We start from the raw sequence: 21073 nt of genomic DNA, 5'->3' as shown, positions 1-21073 counted from the left end.
AGGGGAGAGGAACGGGAAACGGGGGAGCGCCGCCATTACCCCCCCCCTCCCCAACTCCGCGCGTGCGCGGCGCCGCGTAACGGCCACGGTGCGAGGCGAGGCGAGGTGAGGCGGGAGGGGGGGGTGCGGAGCGCGCCTGCGCCGTGCCGGGCGCCGCCCCCGCAGCACAGGCGGGACCGGATCCACCGCCCCCGCCGCCCCCCCCCCCCGCCTCCTCCTCCTCCTCCTCCTCCTCCTCCTCCTCCTCCTCCTCCTCCTTCTTCTTCTCGCCCCGCTCGCTGCCCGCCCGCCCCGGGGACGCTGAGGCGGTAGGGGACACGCTGGGAGGTTGGTCCCACCGGTCTGGGCCGGGCTGGGGGCTGAGGAAAGGGGCAGGGCCGGGCCGGGCCCTGGCAGGGGCTGGCGCTGGAGGTGAGGGAGCGGCTATCAACCCCCCCCCCCCCCAGCCCTAACCCGGGCCCCTTCCTGCTCTCTTCCAGCCCCGTGAGGCCGAGCGGCAGCAGGTAGGGCCGGGCGGGAGGGGGCCTCCGGGAGGGGTTGCGCGAGCGGCCGTGGGAGGGCTGCGGTGGTTGTGTGTGGGCTTGTAGAGGTGGCCCCCTCTTGGTGTGGGGTTTTGTAGGCGAAGCGCGGAGTAAAGGGTCGTAAAATAGCTTTAGAATCAGCCGGCTGCGTGCCGGAGATGTTCCAGTGGTTGTTGTTGCTGCTACGAGCAGGGTAGGCGTCTTGTTGCTTGTGAAATGAGTTGAACAATGATTTAGGGATGGGTTGTCGCTGTGTTTAGCGTCTGCGTTTTGAGGTTTCCCCGCAAAGCCAAATCTTGGCTTTCTACGTCACCTTGTTGTGATCGTTGGGGACCTGAAATGCTGTGTTCTGTTGCGAGCTCATCTAGGGCAACGTCTGCGTGAGTTCTGTTAAGATGATGTATTTTAGAAACCCTTAAAAGTTCAATATTTTAATATACTCCAATATGGAAGTTGTATAGTCTCACAATTTGGGTACAGGTGTCACACCTTAAATTATTCCAAGGATATGTTTAGCCTCAGTGAAAGGATCCGGTTATACTTTGTGCTGCATACCTAGCATCGTGCAGGAACAGAAAGAAGGATGTTGCTGCTTAGCATGTTTGATTGTGTTTTTTTTTTTTAGGCAGATGTTTTGATTTTGGTCATGTGATTGTGAAACAGACCATAATTGGTGCAAATCCAAAAATGTCTCTTCCTTAATTTAGTAGCTGTTGCACTAGGAGAATAAACTTTACAAGGATAAACAAGGTATCCATTTTAAGTCTCTAACATTTCAGGAAGTAATTTATGGTTAGTTAAACTGCATTAATTATTTGTCTAATTTCTTATTGTAGAAATACGTAAATTTATAGTTAAATAATCACTAAGATATGATGATATTTGTGGGAATGATGCATACTTGTACAGTGCAGTTTAAGTTCTTAAAGAAAGCTGTCTACCTTCATTAACATACTAGAGTTCAGAGAAAGAAAACACTTTTCTATACATGCAGGATATGTGGCTGGATCTTGTTAGAGACATTTGTGGCCCACTTATTTTCAAAGGTTAATTTTCCAAGACAGGTCAGGTCTTTCAACAAAACAGAAACGCCCTTGGGGATGGAAACTACCTCTGCTCAACACAGAAGGCCAGTTGCCAAGTTAAGTTGCTGGTTTATCTAGTGCTAATTTTATTTCTGAGCAGGTATTTCCTTTAGTGTATAACTTCCTTTAGGAGCAGAAAAACAGGAAAGAAACTGGTACTGAGGAGTGCATTGCGACCAAACACGTTGTTGGTGTGGAGTCTGGCACTTCAAGTCTCTAGCTTCTGTCTGGTTCCAGAAAGTTTACCTACCTTAAAGTTGTAACTTGCTTCCAGTCACAATACATATGGAAAATACTATTAGTTTCCAAGTGAACAGTAGTTTTTGAGATAAAACCATTGTAGGAATAAATCCATCCGTAGCTTTTATGAGAGTTCAAGGTCTTGCCTCATTAGAATCTCCTCAATGTCCTCAGGTTTCTGCACTACAGTGGTATCAAAGATACCTTTGATGGCTTTAGAAGAGAGGAAAACTTTCAAGTCTGGAATTGCTTCATCAATTACCTATTTCATTTTTGCTGCCAAGGATGCAAATTTGATACATTACTCAGGAATCCAGAGCTTCCAACTCCTTTTTCTTCTCTCTTTACTATCTTTGAGATTAGTTGGCTAGGTCTATTGATTTAAATAATTGATTTTAATCGTTTTTAGTACTTCTATTCCCCTTGCCATTAGTTGGTGTAATCACTTTGAAAACATGTTGATTTGTAGCAGCATGTTGTTCATGGTAACTGTGTATCAAAGTACCTAAACTTGGTACTTTCATTGCGCTCTCTACACACTTGCTGTGTAGTTTGGCTTAGGGTTGTTTGGTTCTTAATTCTGACATTTCATTATGTTAAAAATAGTGAATGACTCACTTCTTTAGACATGTTTTTACTTGTGATTTTTGTGAAGCTGCACTTGGATGGGAATTGGAATTCGATTAAAAGTGCACAAAAGTAGTATTTAAAGCTTCTTATTAGTTAAAACAAGGTTAGAAAGGTTGAATGTCCAGGGAAATAAGGTGTGTGTTTTTTTTCCCCAAACGTGCAGGTTTATTGAAGTGTTGGTTGTAGCTGGTGAAGTTAGTTCAAGAGATGCTTAGATGGTTGAAGATGCAGATAGGAACCTGGTGAGGATTTCATAGGTCTCTGTGCATTTCCATGAACTTCACTGGAAGTTAGGCATGCAATCTGGCAGACTTCTCAATGGCATTTTCAGAAGAAAGTATACTTTTTCTTTTTTCTTTTTTTCGTATACTTTTTTCACACTTTTCCTAGTATGAAAACACAGATGTTAACAACGAAACATCTGTTTTGCCCTTTTTGCAGTTTGGAGGAAAAAAAAAAAAGCTGTTTCTTGGTTTTAAATAAAAAAGATAAAGACAAATTAGTCTAGTTGAGAAATATATCTATATTTCTCACTATTTTCCATTTATGTTGGAAATAGTAGATAATAGTTCAACTTATATTGTAGAGATGATGTAGAGCAACACTTCCATGCTTGTAGTACAGGATGTATCTCCATTTGTTAATCTTCCCCTGACCTCAGAAGACAAACAGGTTCAAGGAAAACAATTAATAGGTTTTCCCTTAACTCAGTAACGTTTGACTAACTTTTGTAATGATCTGATACAGATTTTGAAGCACTTGAACGAGAGTTAAAGCCACCTCATTAAAATTACTTCAGCTAAAAAGTATAATTACTTAAAAACAAACCTTCTTATCCACCTGTTACTTCATGTTCCTCTCCAGCTTGATACGGAGTTAGTTTGGATTGCTGGGTAACGTCTTGACTTAGTTAGCAGTCCAGTACCACTATGACCTTCCAGCAGCTACAATCTACCATCCTGTTTTAGACAGCTGACTTCAAAGAAGTTACCCAGGACAAAAATTCACTTATTAGAGATTCCTGATGAACTGTTCTCCTAAGAATTTAGTATGGTTCCACTAGAAGGGAGTGGGATGCAACTTTGGATTTTGTGACAAATACAAAATTCTCTTCTTTAGCAAATGGTTATCATTGGCAACAAAATGCAGTGTGGATATGGGAAGCAGGAGTTCAGTGCATTGCATGTTCCTACCAACAGAAGACCCCCGGTACACGTCATGCATGAGAGTGTGCCAGATCAGCTGTACACCAGAGTCCAGCTTTGTGAATTTACAGTATAAAGGTGGTTCACATCACATAAATGTTCTGCAACAAGACTCCTGTCATCTCCTCAATCTTTTCTGCCACCAGGAGTCATACTCAAATGTTCTGGCTATTTATAGTAATTAATTTCACAGTTTCAACTTGTCTTCTGTTGAACAGGTCTGCTTTTTCAGTCATTGACTGTCAGCCAAATTGCCAAAAATGTATTTAATCTTACTAGCCGGTGTACATCAATTTCTCTATGGGACCCTTGAATTGGTTCTGTTACTTGATGACTAGAACAGTGTATACTGAAGTTTTGCTCTTTTTTTCCTGTTCCTGAAGATTTGTAGTCTTTAAAATTACATCAGAATGGGAAGCTTTAATAAAAGAAGTCATTGTTACCATAGCTTAGTAATACTGATGTTTTGCCTGAACCAAGTGCAGTGCACCAGCTTGTATTGTTGAAACTTTACTCCTAAGCCAGGAAAAACAATGCTGTAGAGAGATCCTGGATACCAAGAGAGCCACGAGCTATTTATTTCTGTGGGTCTAATGCACTTAGGAAGTCTGCGTGTCTCTGTAGCCATATAAAGTTCAGTGTAAAATCTGTCAATAGATTAGGTTGCGCATTAAGCTATTATCAGATGACCAGGATAGTGGTCAGTAAACGTACAGATAGGGGGTGTACTCATCTGGTGAAAAGTTGACGTGACTTGTGGCAAGTCCTTGCTTTGGATAAGCAAATTTCTTGATAGACATCTGGTTTATTGACTTCAGCATTTAAGTGCACCAGAAACTTGAAGGTACAAAGTCAAGAATTCATGCGAATATCTGTTATTACAGCACATAGCAGTCTTCCTGTTCTCTTCCAAATATTAACATCTTTTCTACTTATTTAACTGGCTTGTTGTGAACATGGGCTTTGATTTTTTTATTTAATTTTTTTATTTTTCCAGTTATATAACCAGTTAAACACAAGAGCTTGAGATCACTAGTTGTGCATATTCACTGAAAAAGAAATAGATCAGTGACATTAAATTAGAATTAATTAAAGTGGTATTAATTAACCATATCCACTTGAGTGAATGTTAGACAGCTGTTTTTAAACTGTGCTACGGGCAGGGCTCTGCTGAAACATATCTTTGATATGGCTGGCAGGGATTCACCTTCACCTTGCACTAAATCTTGGAAGTTTGTGTGGAATTTCAAGTGTGTAATTTCAGGTAAAAGTGTATTTCTGCATTCACCATTCTTCACGAACTGCAGTGATAGCTATGTCTTAGACATTTGACAAGTGTGTTACTGGTTACTACTCAGTTTTGGAATGTAAGAGAACAGTGCAATACTCAATTAACGTGGAAGCATTTGATAGATACGGTATTCTGATGGGCCTTTATGGCGACAATTTTACTGTCGTAACTCTCCCATTCTTAATTATGAAGATGGGGGTGGTGTGGAACCTGAACCCTTGTTTGGACATTTCTACTTGTCTTAAAAAGAAAACAGACTTGGGCAACCTGTGGTCATTGCTTTTATGATGACTCCAAGTTTTTTTGACTTATGCTATTCCAGCATCCCTTTGCTACTTTTACCTTATTTTTCTATTTCCCTGTCAGCAGTGGTCATGCTTACCTGGCTGTATTGAAATGGCTTAGAAGGGGGGAAAAATGGCATGGGGAATGTCAATACATGAAGCCCCTCTGCATGGAGATGATGAATCAAATAAGCATTGCAAATATAGGTTGTTAGGATTTCAAACTCTTAAGCTCTGTTTCTGCTTGTTCTATAGTTGAGTGTCAAAGGTGAAACAAGTGGATTGACTATGATGTTGACTTTAGTTGGAAAATGATGGGATACTGAAGAAACAGCATTAATATTCTTAGTAGGCCTGGTATTGATAGGACTTGAGTAGACAAAACCATACCAACAGGAAAAAAAGTCACTTTTTTCATGTTTGTATTAAGCAGCTCTTTGCCTTGGTTGAAGGAAATATGCAGGTATACTCAGTGGGGAGAACTGGCTATCTCTTGGAAGAGGATTAGTCTTCCTGAACCTTGTTTTTCTCTCCAGCCTTAGAAGCTGTATGGACAAATTATCTTAGTTTATGGGCCTAGATCTTGATGAGAATCAAGAATGAGAATATGCAAACTCTTCTGCTTTTCTCTTTTGATATTGTTGTTGTTTAAATGTTCTTTCTATGAGAATTTTTGTGCAAGTAATATGTACTTACTTAGAAATAAGGTTGTTAGTTACTTTTAAGGGGTAGCTTAAAAGGAAAAACTGTTTCTTGGACAAGTGCTAATGTCAATTTTATTTTCCTGCTTTCAGTCACTCAAGTGCAGCCACCAATCATGAGATGCTACCACGGAACCTACCTCAGAATTCGCTTTTGGTCGTTGGTTTGCTGCGTCATTATAAATATCAACAGGAGCCCTGCAGATACTCTTGAAAGTCTCTGAACAGATTGTGACATTGAATCAAAGAATGATGACCTAATGTAGGTCAAAGTCTGAAACATTGATTCAGCAGTTCAAGATAACACTGCCTTTTTTTTTTTTTTTTTTTTTTTAATCAGTATCGCCTCTGAAGGCTACAGATCTCCTGCAGTTTCTTCCCTGGTTACTTCAGAAATATTCAGCTGACCTTTCTCTGGCAAAAAGGTCTTGACTTTTCACTCTGGTCCTGGAAGTATTAATGGAATACAGTCATGTCTACCCAGGACGAGAGGCAGATAAATAGTGAATATGCTGTGTCCTTGCTGGAGCAGTTAAAATTCTTTTATGAGCAGCAGTTGCTGACTGACATAGTATTGATTGTTGAGGGCACCGAATTTCCCTGCCATAAGATGGTTCTTGCAACGTGCAGCTCGTATTTCAGGTAAGTATTCAAAGCAGGAGCTGTTAATTCAAGGAAATCTATGGTGTCTGGTTTTGAGTGTGGTATTACTTAACTGATTAACAAATAATGTGTTGCAGAGCATTGTAGAGAACAGTGTAGCAAGCAAGTCACAAACTGTCATTACTTTTCAACATCAAAAGAGTAAAATACATTTTCCAGCATCTTGTGACTTACTCAGGATAGATACTGTAGTTTTCTATAGTAAGTGCAAAAGGAAAGTCACACTTGTGATGGTTACTGTTCTCTGGGGTGTTAATCAAATCTGTATAATTAGTAAATTTCTTATTTTTCATACTTAGAAAAGATTAAAAAGATGTTTGTTCTCCCCTCCTTCCCCCATCCTCCCAAGGTAAGGTAACTAGAGATTATTGAGAGCTGGATGTGGTAGTCTCATTGTTGCATTTATTATCGGTACTTTCTTAGTAGAAGCCTCTGCTGAAAGTAGGGAGTGCTGTGCGAGCTTGTGGCTTCCTTTTCTGAATCATCTGTTTTTTTTTCTCTGCTCAGCAAAGAAGCCAGACACTCTAATCTTGCCTGAGTCTTGCTGTAACACAACACACTTTTTTTTTTACCCCTCACTGAGATGTTGTTGGAGTTCTTAATCCAGTGGCTTCTGCTCCCTGGATGTCTTGCTTTTTGTCTTTTCAAAACTTTTTGCTAATAAGATCTGAGAAGTGCTACTGCTTTTGTAGATTCTTTTATAGTAAGCCCTAGATGGGACACCATGCATTTTTCTGCAGTGATTGATCATTCTTTGTTAGTAACAGTACAATTAATCTGCTTACCTGGAAGGAATTTTGAAGTTTGAAACTAGTCTTGGGGACATCCATGCATATTCTGTCTTCCTGATGCACTGTGCAGTGATTCTAACTTTTCTTTCCCATTTCATCAGGAGGCTTACAAATTGTTTTCCTGATGGGTTGGTCTCCCTATACAGAACACTTTTAAAATGTTGCATGTATTCTGTCTGTTTGCTTGTATTAGTGTGTAACTTAACGTGAGAAACTACTGCAAGATGAGTTCCTTTCACATAAGTTTTTCTCACTGCTATTGTTTTTGTTCCTTTTTTCATCTCAGATGAATCTGGTACAACTTTTAGCAACAAGTATTGTGTGATCGCTAGATAATGATTATTGCTGTTGGCCTGCTGCAGATGACACTGTTCCAACAGTCTGTAAAATAACAGCCCCTGGAAATGTGGCCAGATTTAGTGTGGGTGGCTAATCATAAGGTTGGAAAGCTGTCATGAGTCCATGCAGTGTGAAGCGTTAGAATATGCAGTCAAATCTCTTATTCAGATATGCGTTTATTATTTATGGAATGAGGTTTTGGCACTGGCTAAAAGTAGTATCAAGCTTGTGGTTTTGTCATACTCTGTTTTTTTCTTCTCTAGTTTGGTTTTTATAAAGATGCTCAGTTTCCTAAATTTAGCCTTATTATGAAAAATTGATAGCCCTGAAGGCGGCTGTGGGGAGAGGGGGAAGAACAGAAAAGCATCTCTTAGTGATCCAGTCGTTATTTACAACTGCAGGCAGCTTACCTTCCAAATCTGTGCTTGAGCACTGCTAGAAACAGGCCAGCTTTGGCACATGCTGCTCAGCTGTGTGCAGGCATGCGCTACAGCCACATTCTGTAACAGCTCCCCCTTAATTTCCACGAAGAGGAGCCTTTCTGGTACGCTTAGTGTCTTGTTTACCTTTAACAACCTGCCTGGCAAGTTGAGGCACTCACTTAGCCAGTGATTTCGCCCCCCCCAAAATGCAGGTTGTCTGAGTTAAGGAGCTTGGAAGAGGACAGAGATGGAGTTGGGGCAGGAGGAGTGGTGGTGGGGCACCGTCTTTCAGGTATTTGTGGAATGGCTTTGCTCATCAAGTGCATCTCCATGGTGCCTTCACCTCTGTGCCCGCAGGCAGAACTACAGGGTGCGCTCACTGTCCCTCCAAAGGGACAGGTTTCTCTCAGGTCTGGTTTCCCAAAAAGCTCCACATTTAAAGGAGCTTAAGCTGAATTTGCCATATCACCACTACTACCAAACTTGAATTAATATAAAGGTCTTAAAAGGGATTTCAGCCATTTTAAGAAAATGAGCACGTACCTGGTTCATAGTACCAGAGTTCAATTACTTAACTGTGTTACAACTTTAAAAACAAACAAAAAAAGGCAACATAATGGGAAATAGGTATATAAAGCATTAGGGAAGTAATAACCTTTTCTTTAAAATGCCTTTCTGTGTTTTTCAGGAAGGTGTAATAGAGATACTGAAGGGATTATTATTTTTCTCAGACCAGATCTGATACAATCTGCCATTGATTTTTTTCTACAAACTTGAAGTTTACTGCATAATGTGAATAGTATATAAGAAATATTTCATGGAGTGCCAGTGCTTGCTCCATTTTCTGAGCTTTCTTTCTTCCAGAGAAGCATGCTTTTTAATGTGACTTAGCTCAGTCCATTCCATAGATCTGTTTCTTTTCATTTTAGAATCAAACCTATCTTTATATGTATAAATAGCCTTTTCTGAAGGATATTTCTTCCCTCTTGTTGCCTAACAGAGAAGTTTAAAATTTCAGAATTAGAATTCTCTGCTGATTAACGCAAAATAGTTTGCATATATGTAAAGTTCTTCTATAGAAGGCACTGTGTTCCTTTTTGAATGTTTGGTACAAGTGCTTTATCTTTATTACCTGATGGTAGCCTAAGGAAAATACTAAATACATGTAAAAAGATGACCAAAAGGACTGTTTACCTTTTGGTGTATAATCACTGAAGTCTTAAAAGTGATAAAGTGACTGCTTAAGATAAGAACCACCAGTACTTATTGTTAATATGTATATTTTTCTTCAGAGCCATGTTCATGAGCGGGCTAAGTGAAAGTAAACAAACGCACGTACACCTGAGGAATGTGGATGCAGCCACGCTACAAATTATCATAGCTTACGCATACACGGGTAACTTGGCAATAAGTGACAGCATGGTGGAACAGCTTTATGAGACTGCCTGCTTCTTACAGGTAGGAATGTTTTCCTCTGAGTGGGGAATAACTGCTTCTCATCTCTGAACCATTTTTTTCTTTAACTTGTTAGATAATCCTTTCTGTTTAGTCATTTCAAAATATTCACATTCAATTTCCTTAGTACAGAGAGTAGTTGCCTGCAAGATGAATTTCATGTACACATCCCTCTTTCCTTTATGGCCCTGTGGAGGGTGGAAGTGAAGCAGTGCACTTAACCATGTTTATATCATTAGTTTCTCAAGCAGCCATCATAATGCAATTTCCTGAATCTGCATGAATCTCTTAAGTCACTGCTGTATTTTTGTGCATGCCTGTGTGTGTACACACAGAATATTCCAGGCCTAAACTCTGCTGTTTAAATACAGGTACTTTAACCTGCTGCTGGTAAGTGAAGGCATAGAGTGTATGTGGCAGTACTCAGTGTCTTTTCTCTTTGCATTACAGGTAGACGATGTGCTACAGCGGTGTAGGGAATACTTAATCAAAAAAATTAATGCAGAAAATTGTGTGCGTCTGTTAAGTTTTGCTGATCTCTTCAGCTGCGAGGAGTTAAAACAGAGTGCTAAAAGAATGGTAGAGCACAAGTTCACAGCTGTGTACCACCAGGAAGCTTTCATGCAACTGTCACATGATCTACTGATAGATATTTTAAGCAGTGACAATTTAAACGTGGAAAAGGAGGAGACAGTTCGTGAAGCTGCTATGTTATGGCTGGAGTACAACACGGAATCGCGATCACAGTATTTGTCCTCTGTTCTTAGCCAAATCCGTATCGATGCACTTTCAGAAGTAACGCAGAGAGCCTGGTTTCAAGGCTTACCACCCAACGATAAATCAGTGGTGGTGCAAGGATTGTACAAATCTATGCCCAAGTTTTTCAAGCCCAGACTCGGTATGACAAAAGAGGAGATGATGATATTCATTGAAGCTGCTGCTGAAAACCCTGGTAGTCTTTATTCTTCTGTCTGTTACAGCCCACAGGCAGAAAAAGTTTACAAACTCTGCAACCCTCCTGCTGACTTGCATAAGGTTGGCACGCTCGTAACTCCCGACAATGATATCTATATAGCAGGGGGGCAAGTTCCTCTGAAAAGCACGAAAACCAATCATAGTAAAAGCAGCAAACTCCAGGCTGCCTTCAGAACTGTGAATTGCTTTTACTGGTTTGATGCACAGCAAAACACGTGGTTCCCAAAGACACCAATGCTCTTTGTTCGTATAAAGCCATCCCTGGTCTGTTGTGAAGGATACATCTATGCAATTGGAGGCGACAGTGTCGGCGGCGAGCTCAACAGGAGAACTGTAGAAAGATATGACACTGAAAAAGATGAATGGACCATGGTAAGCCCGTTGCCTTGCGCGTGGCAGTGGAGCACAGCAGTAGCAGTTCACAACTGCATTTACGTAATGGCACACAACTTGATGTACTGTTATTTTCCCAGGTCAGATGCTTGGGTAGAAATGGCTATGCGACAGACAAGTAGATGTTTTGCTTCAGCTGCTGCTTTTGGCGATAAAATATTCTACATTGGAGGACTGCATATTGCCAGCAATTCTGGTATAAGGCTCCCCAGTAGTACTGTAGATGGGTCTTCCGTAACTGTGGAAATCTACGATGTGAATAAAAATGAGTGGAGAATGGCAGCTAATATCCCTGCGAAGCGCTATTCTGACCCGTGCGTTAGAGCTGTTGTCATCTCTAATTCTTTGTGTGTCTTCATACGAGAAACCCACATGAATGAGCGAGCCAAGTATGCCACTTATCAGTATGACCTGGAACTCGACCGCTGGTTTCTGAGACAGCACATATCCGAACGTGTGCTGTGGGACCTGGGGAAGGACTTCCGGTGCACTGTAGGAAAGCTGTACCCGTCTTGCCTTGAAGAGTCCCCGTGGAAACCTCCGACATATCTCTTTTCACCTGATGGAGCAGACGAATTTGAGCTGGATGGGGAGATGGTTACTTTTCCGCCTGTATAGCTCCCCACTTAGACTGCACAACTGATTCTGCGCAGTTACCTTGAAATAAATGATTGTGAAAGAACAGGTCTGGAAAGATAAATGTCAAACCTGTCCTTCATGAATTGTATTTTTATGCCCTACCTAACAGTTGCAGCAATTGAGTATGAATCAGTGAAATGAGCAGATATGCTTCCATTATCTGAAATACTATTATCCAATAATTGAGAAACGTATATGTATATCATGAGCTTAAGCATCTGACTTGTCTAAAGAATTAATTTCTAGTTCTATAAAGTCTTGGTTCAGGAAAATTAGCTTCAGAAAAAGAGTAGTTACTATTTCTAGGATGATGTCACAACTGTTTTGAAAGTATCTTCCAGTTATATTTGAACTACTTCTGGATATTCTACTTAAGTGCTAGTTATATAATTGTCAGTGTGGCCTAATTAAAGGACTGTGCTGCACTTAATACTAATATCCATGTTGGTATAGTAATGCCATTAAAGAAAAGAAAACAAAAAGAAACAAATCCCATGGATCTACCTGTGGTAGGAAGGGTAGATCTTCCATTGTATGGTAACATGCAGGGCGAAATGACTGCAGGTTCAGTCAAGCTGTACTATTAGGTGCATGTACTCTTATTTTCACTAACTTATACCTGTCTGTTTAGAATACAGGTCTTCCAAGCAGCTGGTAGTTTACCAGGTGTGGACTTAAGTTGCTGGGCTTGCAATAGGAATTGTCAGCCCTCATAGTGCGGGTCTATGTGGAGCTTTAATCACTAAATGCCTCCACATTCTGTATTACAGTAACATTGGCTCATGTATATTACTTCCTGCTGCTGATGTATTTTTCCATTGTAAAACAAAGTTTTAGTGTGGATTAACCAGGTCTTTATTTTCTGTTAATTTAATAACAAGCATTACTGTAGTGTGATTGTGTATAGATATCCCTTAGCTATCAGGTTTTTTACTTTGCGGGGAGGGGGGGAAGCAACAGTTCAGGAATTTCCTGTGCTCGGCGTGCAGGAGAGCAGAGACTAGTGCTGCTCTGGCATTAATCCCAGGAACCACTAGCAGTAGCGGGGCACCGCCAGCCTAACATGAACACAGGTGCTTCATGACAGACCTTACTAGCATGTTCAGCTGCATCATGTTCTGGCACTGTATTTTGAATGACATTAATTTATTAAAAAAGACTGAATCCAACTGAGTTTGGGTGTGTTTTCTGCTTGAAGCTGATACAGTTGTGCCCCTAAACAGCAGCATGTTACTTATTGAAGGCAATGTCAAATAGTTAAGCTGTGGAAAACTTGGAGGTGTATATGTTAACTCGTTATTGTGGAAATTACATGTAGGTATGCAAGTCACTCTGAGCATGACACAGAACTTGAACTACAAAGATGGCAACATGTCTGCATTTACATCAACTTGTTTTGATAGCTGAATTGCTTAGTTAAGAGGGGAGAAGCAACTCAGGATCCTGCTGATGTTGCTTTCCTGTAACCCTGGCCTGTGATTAGAACAGGGTACTGCTTTGTTGTGCAGGTTTGCGAATCACCTACTTCAGGCACCAGTACTGGGGGGATCTTGGCAACTCCAGCCATTAATGCTGGAGATTGTTCTCCTATAGGCCTACTTTATCAAGCTGTACCACAAAAGGTCAGGCTTTACAACATGCCTAAATTCAAGTGCAGATGATCTACACCTACTGAAGGGTGTGTTCTGTTACTGAGAACTTTCACCTTGAGTTTAAAAGCTTGTACATGATTTCTTACAAAAACAAGTGAGGTAAAACCCAAACTGCTCTTTACTCAACTACTTCCTAAGTCACAGCTGCTTGATAGTACCTGGAAGAGCTATCCTTCATTGTATACATCTGAAAACAAAGTGTAAAATATAGAAGATCTACATGACTTCCTGTTACTCTGCATTTTATACTGTTTAGAACAGTTTGCTGGTGTAAGGCCATGTAGTGTAGTACCTTATGTAAAATTAACTGTAATAATACAGTACTTAGACACTTGGCAAGTCTTGTCCTTAAGAGAGCTCTAGTGACTTTGTGTAAGACATACTATTAGTTCACTTACACAACTAGCTGCTGCAGTCAGTATTTGACCCCAAAGGAAAACAGCTGGCAAATGCTAGTCTGAAGTCTGAATTCCTTCCTTTCATCATTTGAGAAGGAAACTCTGCAGGCTACGCATTGTCATGTGCCGGGAAATGGCCACTAGTGGTAAATTAGAGAAAAACTTCTGTGAGAACAAAGACGACAGCTGAATAAATGCAGTTCTCATTTTATAAATAGAGCAAAGATGATTAAAGCCTTCAAAGACTTCTAAAATAGTATCTCACTACAAAGCTTCCGCCTAATGCTAGCCTATTCAACCTGTACTTGACTTTGAAGTCCATTTACATACAGGTTTTAATGACAGCTTCACATGTCCTCAAGCTTTGCTATGTTCGCAAGGAGTTTGTTTCTTTTCTGGTAGAAATACTTTAAAGTCCTCTGTAAAGTTCCCCCTACCTGAAGTAATAAAAAGAGGATCTGGCTTCTGCTAATATTTTTAGTGCATCCACTCATTTTTACAGTTTAACTATGTACCTGAATTGCAAGTTTAATTTTTGTTCTAGGGGGAATAGTCAAAATTAGGGCAGTTGATTGTGTCAAGGTGATGGAGAACAGAAGATGGGTAAGTTAACTTTTAGGAACAATGACTTGATAAAACTTTAAAGGTAATTAAAAAGTTTTAAAGCACTACCTGGTACTTCATATCATTTCTCCTTCTACTTCTCAATGCTTCTGAAAAGCTGCACTAGCTCCCTCCACATTGCAGTAGTGCTGAGTAACACCCGTGGACACAACTTAGCAGCAGCAGGACAGTGCTGCTCCTGCTCTGCTTCCAGGTACAGCTACCTTCTGGAATTTTCTCCTTTTGGATCTGGATTCCTACAGGAAAGGAGCTTTACCTTGGGCAGGCTCTGGAGCAGGTTTGCCCTTAAACTAAACCTTTCTGTTGGTGCAGCAAAGCTGTCCAAGCGCTGTAGATACACCATTGCTGGAGTATGACTGCTCACCTGAAGCATTAAGTGACTTAATTCCCTAAAATGTTAAACAGTGTACTGAATACAGACATGCATTCCTTGGCACCTCTAATGCATCACTATGCGTCAAGATCCAGAAAGCAGGACAAAAATTTTTTAAAAGTGCTAAAAAGATAGTGATGCAATGTAGATATTCTAGCCAATTCAAAATAAATGCTAGACATCAAGCTAAATCTTCATGCTGAAATTTTATTTAGGAAGCGCAGGAGGTATTGCTAGCTAATTTAATTCTGAGCACGTGTTCTTATCAAAGGGAAAAAATTGAGAAAGGATTTCCACCATTTAAGCGGACATACTTATTTTTTGGGGCACAGCATTACAAAACTCATATATGCAATTTATCAAGAGCAGCAAAGGTCTATAACCACATCTGGTATTAGACATTCACCTCAGCCTTTTCTGCCACTTCCTGATACACCTCTGCTTTTCAAGTCCTGCACCGTGTTTCTGTGTGCATTTTGTAAAGTCTTTGAATTTAGAGATAAGAGAGCAACTGGGTTTGCTTCTTAGGTATTTTCCATCTGTTTCCAGTAGTATCAAGTGGTACTATCCCCACAAGGTTTTTATGACAAGAAAACAACTCTGTATCTGCCTTCACATTAGGTAAGCGTTCTTCATTCAGTCTAAACGTTCTTGATTTTCTTAATGTTCACGTCATCTAGAAACCACTCCTACCTCCTCAGTGATCTAGAAAAAGACAAGAAAAGAGGATTTTGTAGGTGTTTGTACTCGATGATCCTTGTGGGTCCCTTCTAATTTAGGATATTCTATGATTCTGTAGTTCTTTGCTACTACTGAGGAAAAGAGTAATTATGCTTTCATCAATATTAGTAAATTTAGGCTACATAACAACAACAAAAATCTATCAATTGTCTATAATTAGGGAACTTTGAAACCTTACAGAAATAAAGGACTCAACAAGATAGCTTAATCTTGGCTGTAGTAAGACTTGGAAGTCTAGCTGTCTGTGCAGATGTCACACACATGCATCGTGTCTCCTTACGGGGAACAAAATAAGGAGAGCAAGTTTACCACTTCACTGACCCTAACAGAAGTGATCCATCTCCAAATGTATTATATATAAACCTAAATGGTACTTCTAGTGTGTGATAAAGAACAGCGTCAAGAACAGAAACATCACACAATTAAAGCTCTGCACCTCCTTCCACCTCTCCTCTACTACAGTATTAAAAAGTAAAAACGGTGAAGGAATTCTTCATAGATCTTTAACTGCATTACTATAAGGTAATGTTTCCACCTTTTATAAAGGCTCTTCATAATGCTTTCTAGTAATAACTAAATGAAGTACAATTGCACTGCGTGAACATGATGTGAGTTTATTTTTTGCTGTCTTTGAACAACTACTTGCATATGGTCAGATTTATTTATAAACAGTTTTAGAGAATTACAACATTTTTTCAGACATATGCTTTGTCTACTAAGTGTTCTTCAAGGCCATTAGTTTCCTCCTACTGCAACCAGTAATTTGCCCCTGTGCCTAGCCAACCATGATTTGGTAGTTCCGGTAGAAGTTTTCAAGCTCTAAGATAAACCTTCAACGAATACCTGACGATTGCAGAGAGATGAACGTACAGCAATTAATTTATTCAGCATCCTGATTTTGACTAGATACTGCAATCCACGTCAACTATGCATTATTTTGAAACTAAACCCAGTTTAAAATTTTACAGTCCTACCTAAAGTTCTTACTGGTGTGAGAGATGCCAGCGACCTACTAAAGACTTTAACTTGATTCACAACAAGCAGAACCCAGAAGGGAATAAAACTTCACACTAGACGATAGTCTCACCCCAAATTTGCAAAAGCAACTTCCATAATCAGTTTAAGTACAAGACAAGGTTCAAAAAGACTGATAGTGTCTTACAAGCAGCTATCAATACCAAAAACACATGCCTGCTAGTGTCTTCTAATGGGATTAACTTCTCAAATTAATATAGCTTTTCGAACAGACAGAGCTTTAAATAGGCTGGGTGTATTTATTTTCAAGCAGCACAAGGAAAATCAAATACATTACTTGTATTTTCAATTATCAAGTAACAGTTTCTATGTTTAAAAACTGCATTCACACCTCCATTTTTACAATTAAATACAGCCACATTCGCTTCTCTGCTTAGTAATAATTTTTATGGAAGTAAGAAGCTTGTTTCAACAAAATACTAAATTTAATTACAAAGGTGCTTAAAACAGATGTACAAAGTCAAACAAATGCAATGTACTGGGAGAGTGATCTAAAAATGATTATTACATTGCTACATTTGAGGAAAAAGCTGTCAGATATGCACATGAATTAAGGTTATGACATGACAACAATGAAAAATGCTGAACGTCTTAGTCAAATGAAGTATTAGGTCAATTATACTTAATTTTGTGTTATTTTGGGGACTTGTAGCTGTGTATACTCAACAGGAAGTTCCTCAAATGTTGGTACCTACAAACAGTGGAGGTTGATGCTTTGACGCCAGAAAGCTGAGAAAAGTATTATCGTATTATCTGTAAATCAGTTCACACTGTACATTAATGATCAGAATTACCTTTGCAACATAACATTATGGCTGAGATGTAACAATGCCTTCATGGTTTACTCACAAGAGGCGCTGCCACCTTTAGTACTTTGTACTTCTTGCTGTGCAGAAACAGATGTCTTTGAAATGAAAGTTGGCTGCTTAAATCCCTTTGAAAAAGTAATAATACTTGTATTGGAAATTTTAAAACAGAGGGGAAGAAAGTAACTTGCATTCATACTGGATTTACCTGAAGAGGTCACAACCATTAAATAAAGATGACTACGTGAATTCAGATGAAACTCAGTAGCTGCTATCCCTCCTACAGACCAAAAGCAACTTTAAGCAAATGTCAAAGAGCAAGCATACACATTAATGAAGACAACTTATTATGATGATCGTTTCATCTCTACCCACTGCATGAGTTTAAATCACTGTCCAACTTGCTAGCAGGACGGTGATTCTTAAAATGTAAAAATGAATACAGGTTTCTTATTCCAACCTTGTGGTGAAACATAAAGGAAAATACTTTTGATCAAGTTGCATGTTTTGACTCCACAGATGGGGAAAGAGATCTGTCAAATCTTCTTTACTATCCATAAGAGAATGGTGAAGCATTGTAGTACTGGCCCTACACAGAGCAGCAAGCAGCCATCAGCTTTGCAATGCAGAGGGCACCTCATTCTGCCTTTCCTCAGATTAATCAAAAATGGAAAAAGAAAAAAAAGCCACTCAGATCCACTCCCTGGATCAGCAAGGGAGTTTGTGGGAGTGAGGGAAATGCAGAGAACTAACAAATCAGCTGTACAAATCTGGGGCAAAGGAGAATTCTACAGAACAGCTGAGGTGAAGAGGTGACAGAGGCAAGGCTATTAAAAAGGACCCAGTAAGGTCCTGTTTCTATAACTTGTACATGTGTTAACCACTTGTCTGGCCCTACCGTGAGCTCCTAAGTTTAAATTAAGTTGCTGAAGTTAATTTTGTAGGTGCTTAAATGTTTCAGATCATATTCAGTCTTCACTACAACATGAAGCCTGACCACTTAAAACCCAGACAACAGGTAACGATAGCGATTTCGTAACAGCAAGTGATTATTTTCTTGTCTGCAAGCTGAATCAGAAAGCTCTAGAATCATTGTGAATAACCACATCCCTAGTCTTATTGCACCAGAGGTCTTCCTACAAGTATTTCTTAATCTTTAAAAAGATATAATTGACTATTACAGAGTTGTGGAATAGAACAGAGAAGAATATCAGAAATTTTAGGAGATATACATATACACAGACCAGGAGCAATATATAAGGTTCTGCAGATACTTTTACTTTTATGTCAGAAGCAGTAGATTAAGTAGAGCTTTAGGTGTACTTTTTGCCCTTTTCAAATGAAGCTACTCAAATCAGCTGTGTACTTTCAGGTTTTCCATGGCTGTTCTATCTAGCTTGTCCTGGAAAAAATTAATTAACACTTTAAAAAAGATCTTGTCTTTTTGAATCACTACTTGAAGCACTAAAACTGAAATTTACATTGTTGGAGATGGAACTACGTGATGCAAGTTTGACTTTCCTATTAGCTTTTCAAATGCACCTGAAGAAATAAGAATTTCTTAAAAGAAATTACATTAGAACCTTCTTATTTATTTATCTCTTGTACAGCTATTTTATTTGAGGAATAGAAGAAATAACTTTGACTTGAAATCTTGGCCCTGGAAAAGAAAATTGCAGAACACTAATAAATACTGATGAGGGAATAAACAGAGAGCCTTCCAATACTGGAAGGTTGGAATACTTGATGATGTAATGTAGGAAATGTTAACAGCTATCACGTGGGGATGTTAGAAGGCATAGACACATTCATGTTGCAAGGAACAGGAAATAATCTGTCTCGGGAGCACAAAATGTAGGATGTGGAATATGTTTGCATACAGAAGACACCACGTGCACATTCCATATGAAATACAGCATTATACCACATCTTTTCAAATAAACTATTATATTCTTTCATTCAAGGATAAGAACTGAGCTGTTTCTGTTGCTCCCTCAGTTCTGGTGTTTCTTTCTTTATGAAAAAAGTAGTTATCCAAATAGAACATTCCCTGAGTAGACAAAGAAAAATCTGTATAGTTGATTTTTGTTTGGAAGAGTCTTCATAACTTTACTGGCAACAAAAAAATATGCAGAGTTTGCTACTGTGCTAGTTTAAGTAATTTTAATACTTTGTATTCATATGCATGTAATTGCATTAATGGTGTTAATTATATCCTAACAGTTTTGTGAGGTCTTGCTCTACGGTTCAATCCCAATTTTGGCCAATTGTTTTCTAATACTTTTCTTGAAGAGATCTCTCCAACTGGAATCCTGTTCATACCCCAGGGTAAAACACAGCCAATACATAAGCAAAGTTATGAAGGCCCACCACATAACATCAGGAAAATACTGATTTTACAATTGTTGTACAGATTTGCAGACACAAAGAGAGCTGGAGACAGATTAATGTGTATGGCTACAGATGAGAAAGGAGAAACACCCTTTAGTCAGCCACAGTCTTCCTCTGCATCCGGCTGATTCCAGTTTGTAGGCGGGACCAAAAAAGTGCTACCTAGCTTTGAACCCTTTAAAGGCTTCTGCACCTATACTTTTTGCAGACATCCTCTAAACCAACCTGAAGATGAATCAGTAATCATACTCTGCTTATTTATAAGAGTTCACAAACATTGGGCTACTTGGATTGAAAAATATAACTACTTTACATAAATATCTTCAACATCCAAGAAAATGTACAAATCTAAAGTCAAACACATTTGGCTTGCAACAAGCCCTGTTTGCTAATATCTTTATAAAGGCTCAGATTTAAAGAAAAGTAGTCATTTTAAACACAACCAATACACAGCAAATGCCATCCCATCGTATGCAGACACTCACCATTCTATACTTCTAGTGAAAGTGAATGATAACATTCCACATCTGCTTGCAAGCAACATGTGCCTTGTTTTGGTCCTGGATAGTTAGTCTCCACTCCTATGTTTTGGAGCAGTCTGTTTACAGCTCAGAGAAACCATTGCACCTGAAACATTCAGCAGCACTGTGCAAAACAATCACCTAGTCACCAAGGCTTTGGGTTGACTGTGTAAAAGTGGAAAACCATGATGACATGGCTGACTTTGCACTTGTGAAGGCTCCTCCAACCGACTGACCTGCGTTGTAAAACAAAAGAAAGGGTTCATAGTCAAATAAATAAATAATTAAATGCACCAAACAACCAGTTCTCCAATTTGGAATTTAAAACCCAAACTCAAATTATGTGTCAGAAAACATTCAAAGAACTTCAGTGCACTAGCTCAGCAGAAATGGCCTCCATTGTCCTTTGCCCTGGACGGCTTGCTAGACATACTAACTGAAAAGCTCTCCTTGCCAGAGAACGCAGCAAAGAAAGTAGCAAGACATCAATGGAGTGAAAAAAAACAACAGGCTGAACAACTTTTGGCAAAGCAACTATAGAACAACTATAGCACTCTTATCTCTCCCACTGGCGAACTCACGTTTTCTTCCACTGGAAGATAACGTGATGAAGGTGCCCCTATTCAAGCGCAACAAATACCTTCCCAGAAAATTACAGCCTATTGCAAAAACCTGCAGAAACTGCCACAAGTTATTCCTAGGAGTTCAGTCAGCCCTGTATAGTTTCAAAGTGATATAAAAGTGAGAACAGCTCAATGCAGAAGATAGTGTTGTGGTCTAAGCACTCCTACATTACATAAAAAGCTTTTACCTGAACATCTCTCTTCCTATGTCCATCTCCAGCCCATGCTGGAGGAGGAATTAACACTATTTTTTTTGGCCTAGCTGCTTCTCTTCC

General features: G+C 39.6%; 2 protein-coding genes across 4 annotated transcripts in view; one reads left to right on the top strand and one right to left on the bottom strand.

The window, feature by feature from the left end:
- The first annotated feature begins 217 nt into the window (after positions 1–217).
- On the top strand, positions 218–12803 carry KBTBD2 (kelch repeat and BTB domain containing 2). 3 transcript variants are annotated; one of them, XM_084510487.1, is made up of 5 exons: positions 218–503; positions 6051–6173; positions 6298–6599; positions 9465–9630; positions 10078–12803. In XM_084510487.1, exons 3-5 carry the CDS (start codon positions 6430–6432, stop codon positions 11611–11613), a joined length of 1872 nt encoding a protein of 623 aa, XP_084366613.1. In that variant the 5' UTR covers positions 218–503; positions 6051–6173; positions 6298–6429; the 3' UTR covers positions 11614–12803. The 3 variants fall into 3 exon arrangements, with proteins under 3 accessions (XP_084366613.1, XP_084366612.1, XP_084366614.1); XM_084510486.1 differs by adding an exon at positions 1147–1271 and having other exon boundaries at positions 6051–6599; XM_084510488.1 differs by having other exon boundaries at positions 231–327; positions 6051–6599.
- Positions 10918–21073, bottom strand: part of AVL9 (AVL9 cell migration associated) — a 46843-nt gene continuing 36687 nt past the window's right edge. The window contains exon 16 of the mRNA XM_084510484.1: positions 10918–20411. Within this exon, the coding sequence (XP_084366610.1) occupies positions 20317–20411 (95 nt within the window). The 3' untranslated portion in view covers positions 10918–20316. The remainder of the gene's footprint in view (positions 20412–21073) is intronic.

This window comes from Aythya ferina, assembly GCF_964211825.1.
Source record: "Aythya ferina genome assembly, chromosome: 2".
In the NCBI taxonomy this organism is placed as follows: Eukaryota; Metazoa; Chordata; class Aves; order Anseriformes; family Anatidae; genus Aythya; species Aythya ferina.
This window is presented reverse-complemented; position numbering and strand designations above follow the sequence as displayed.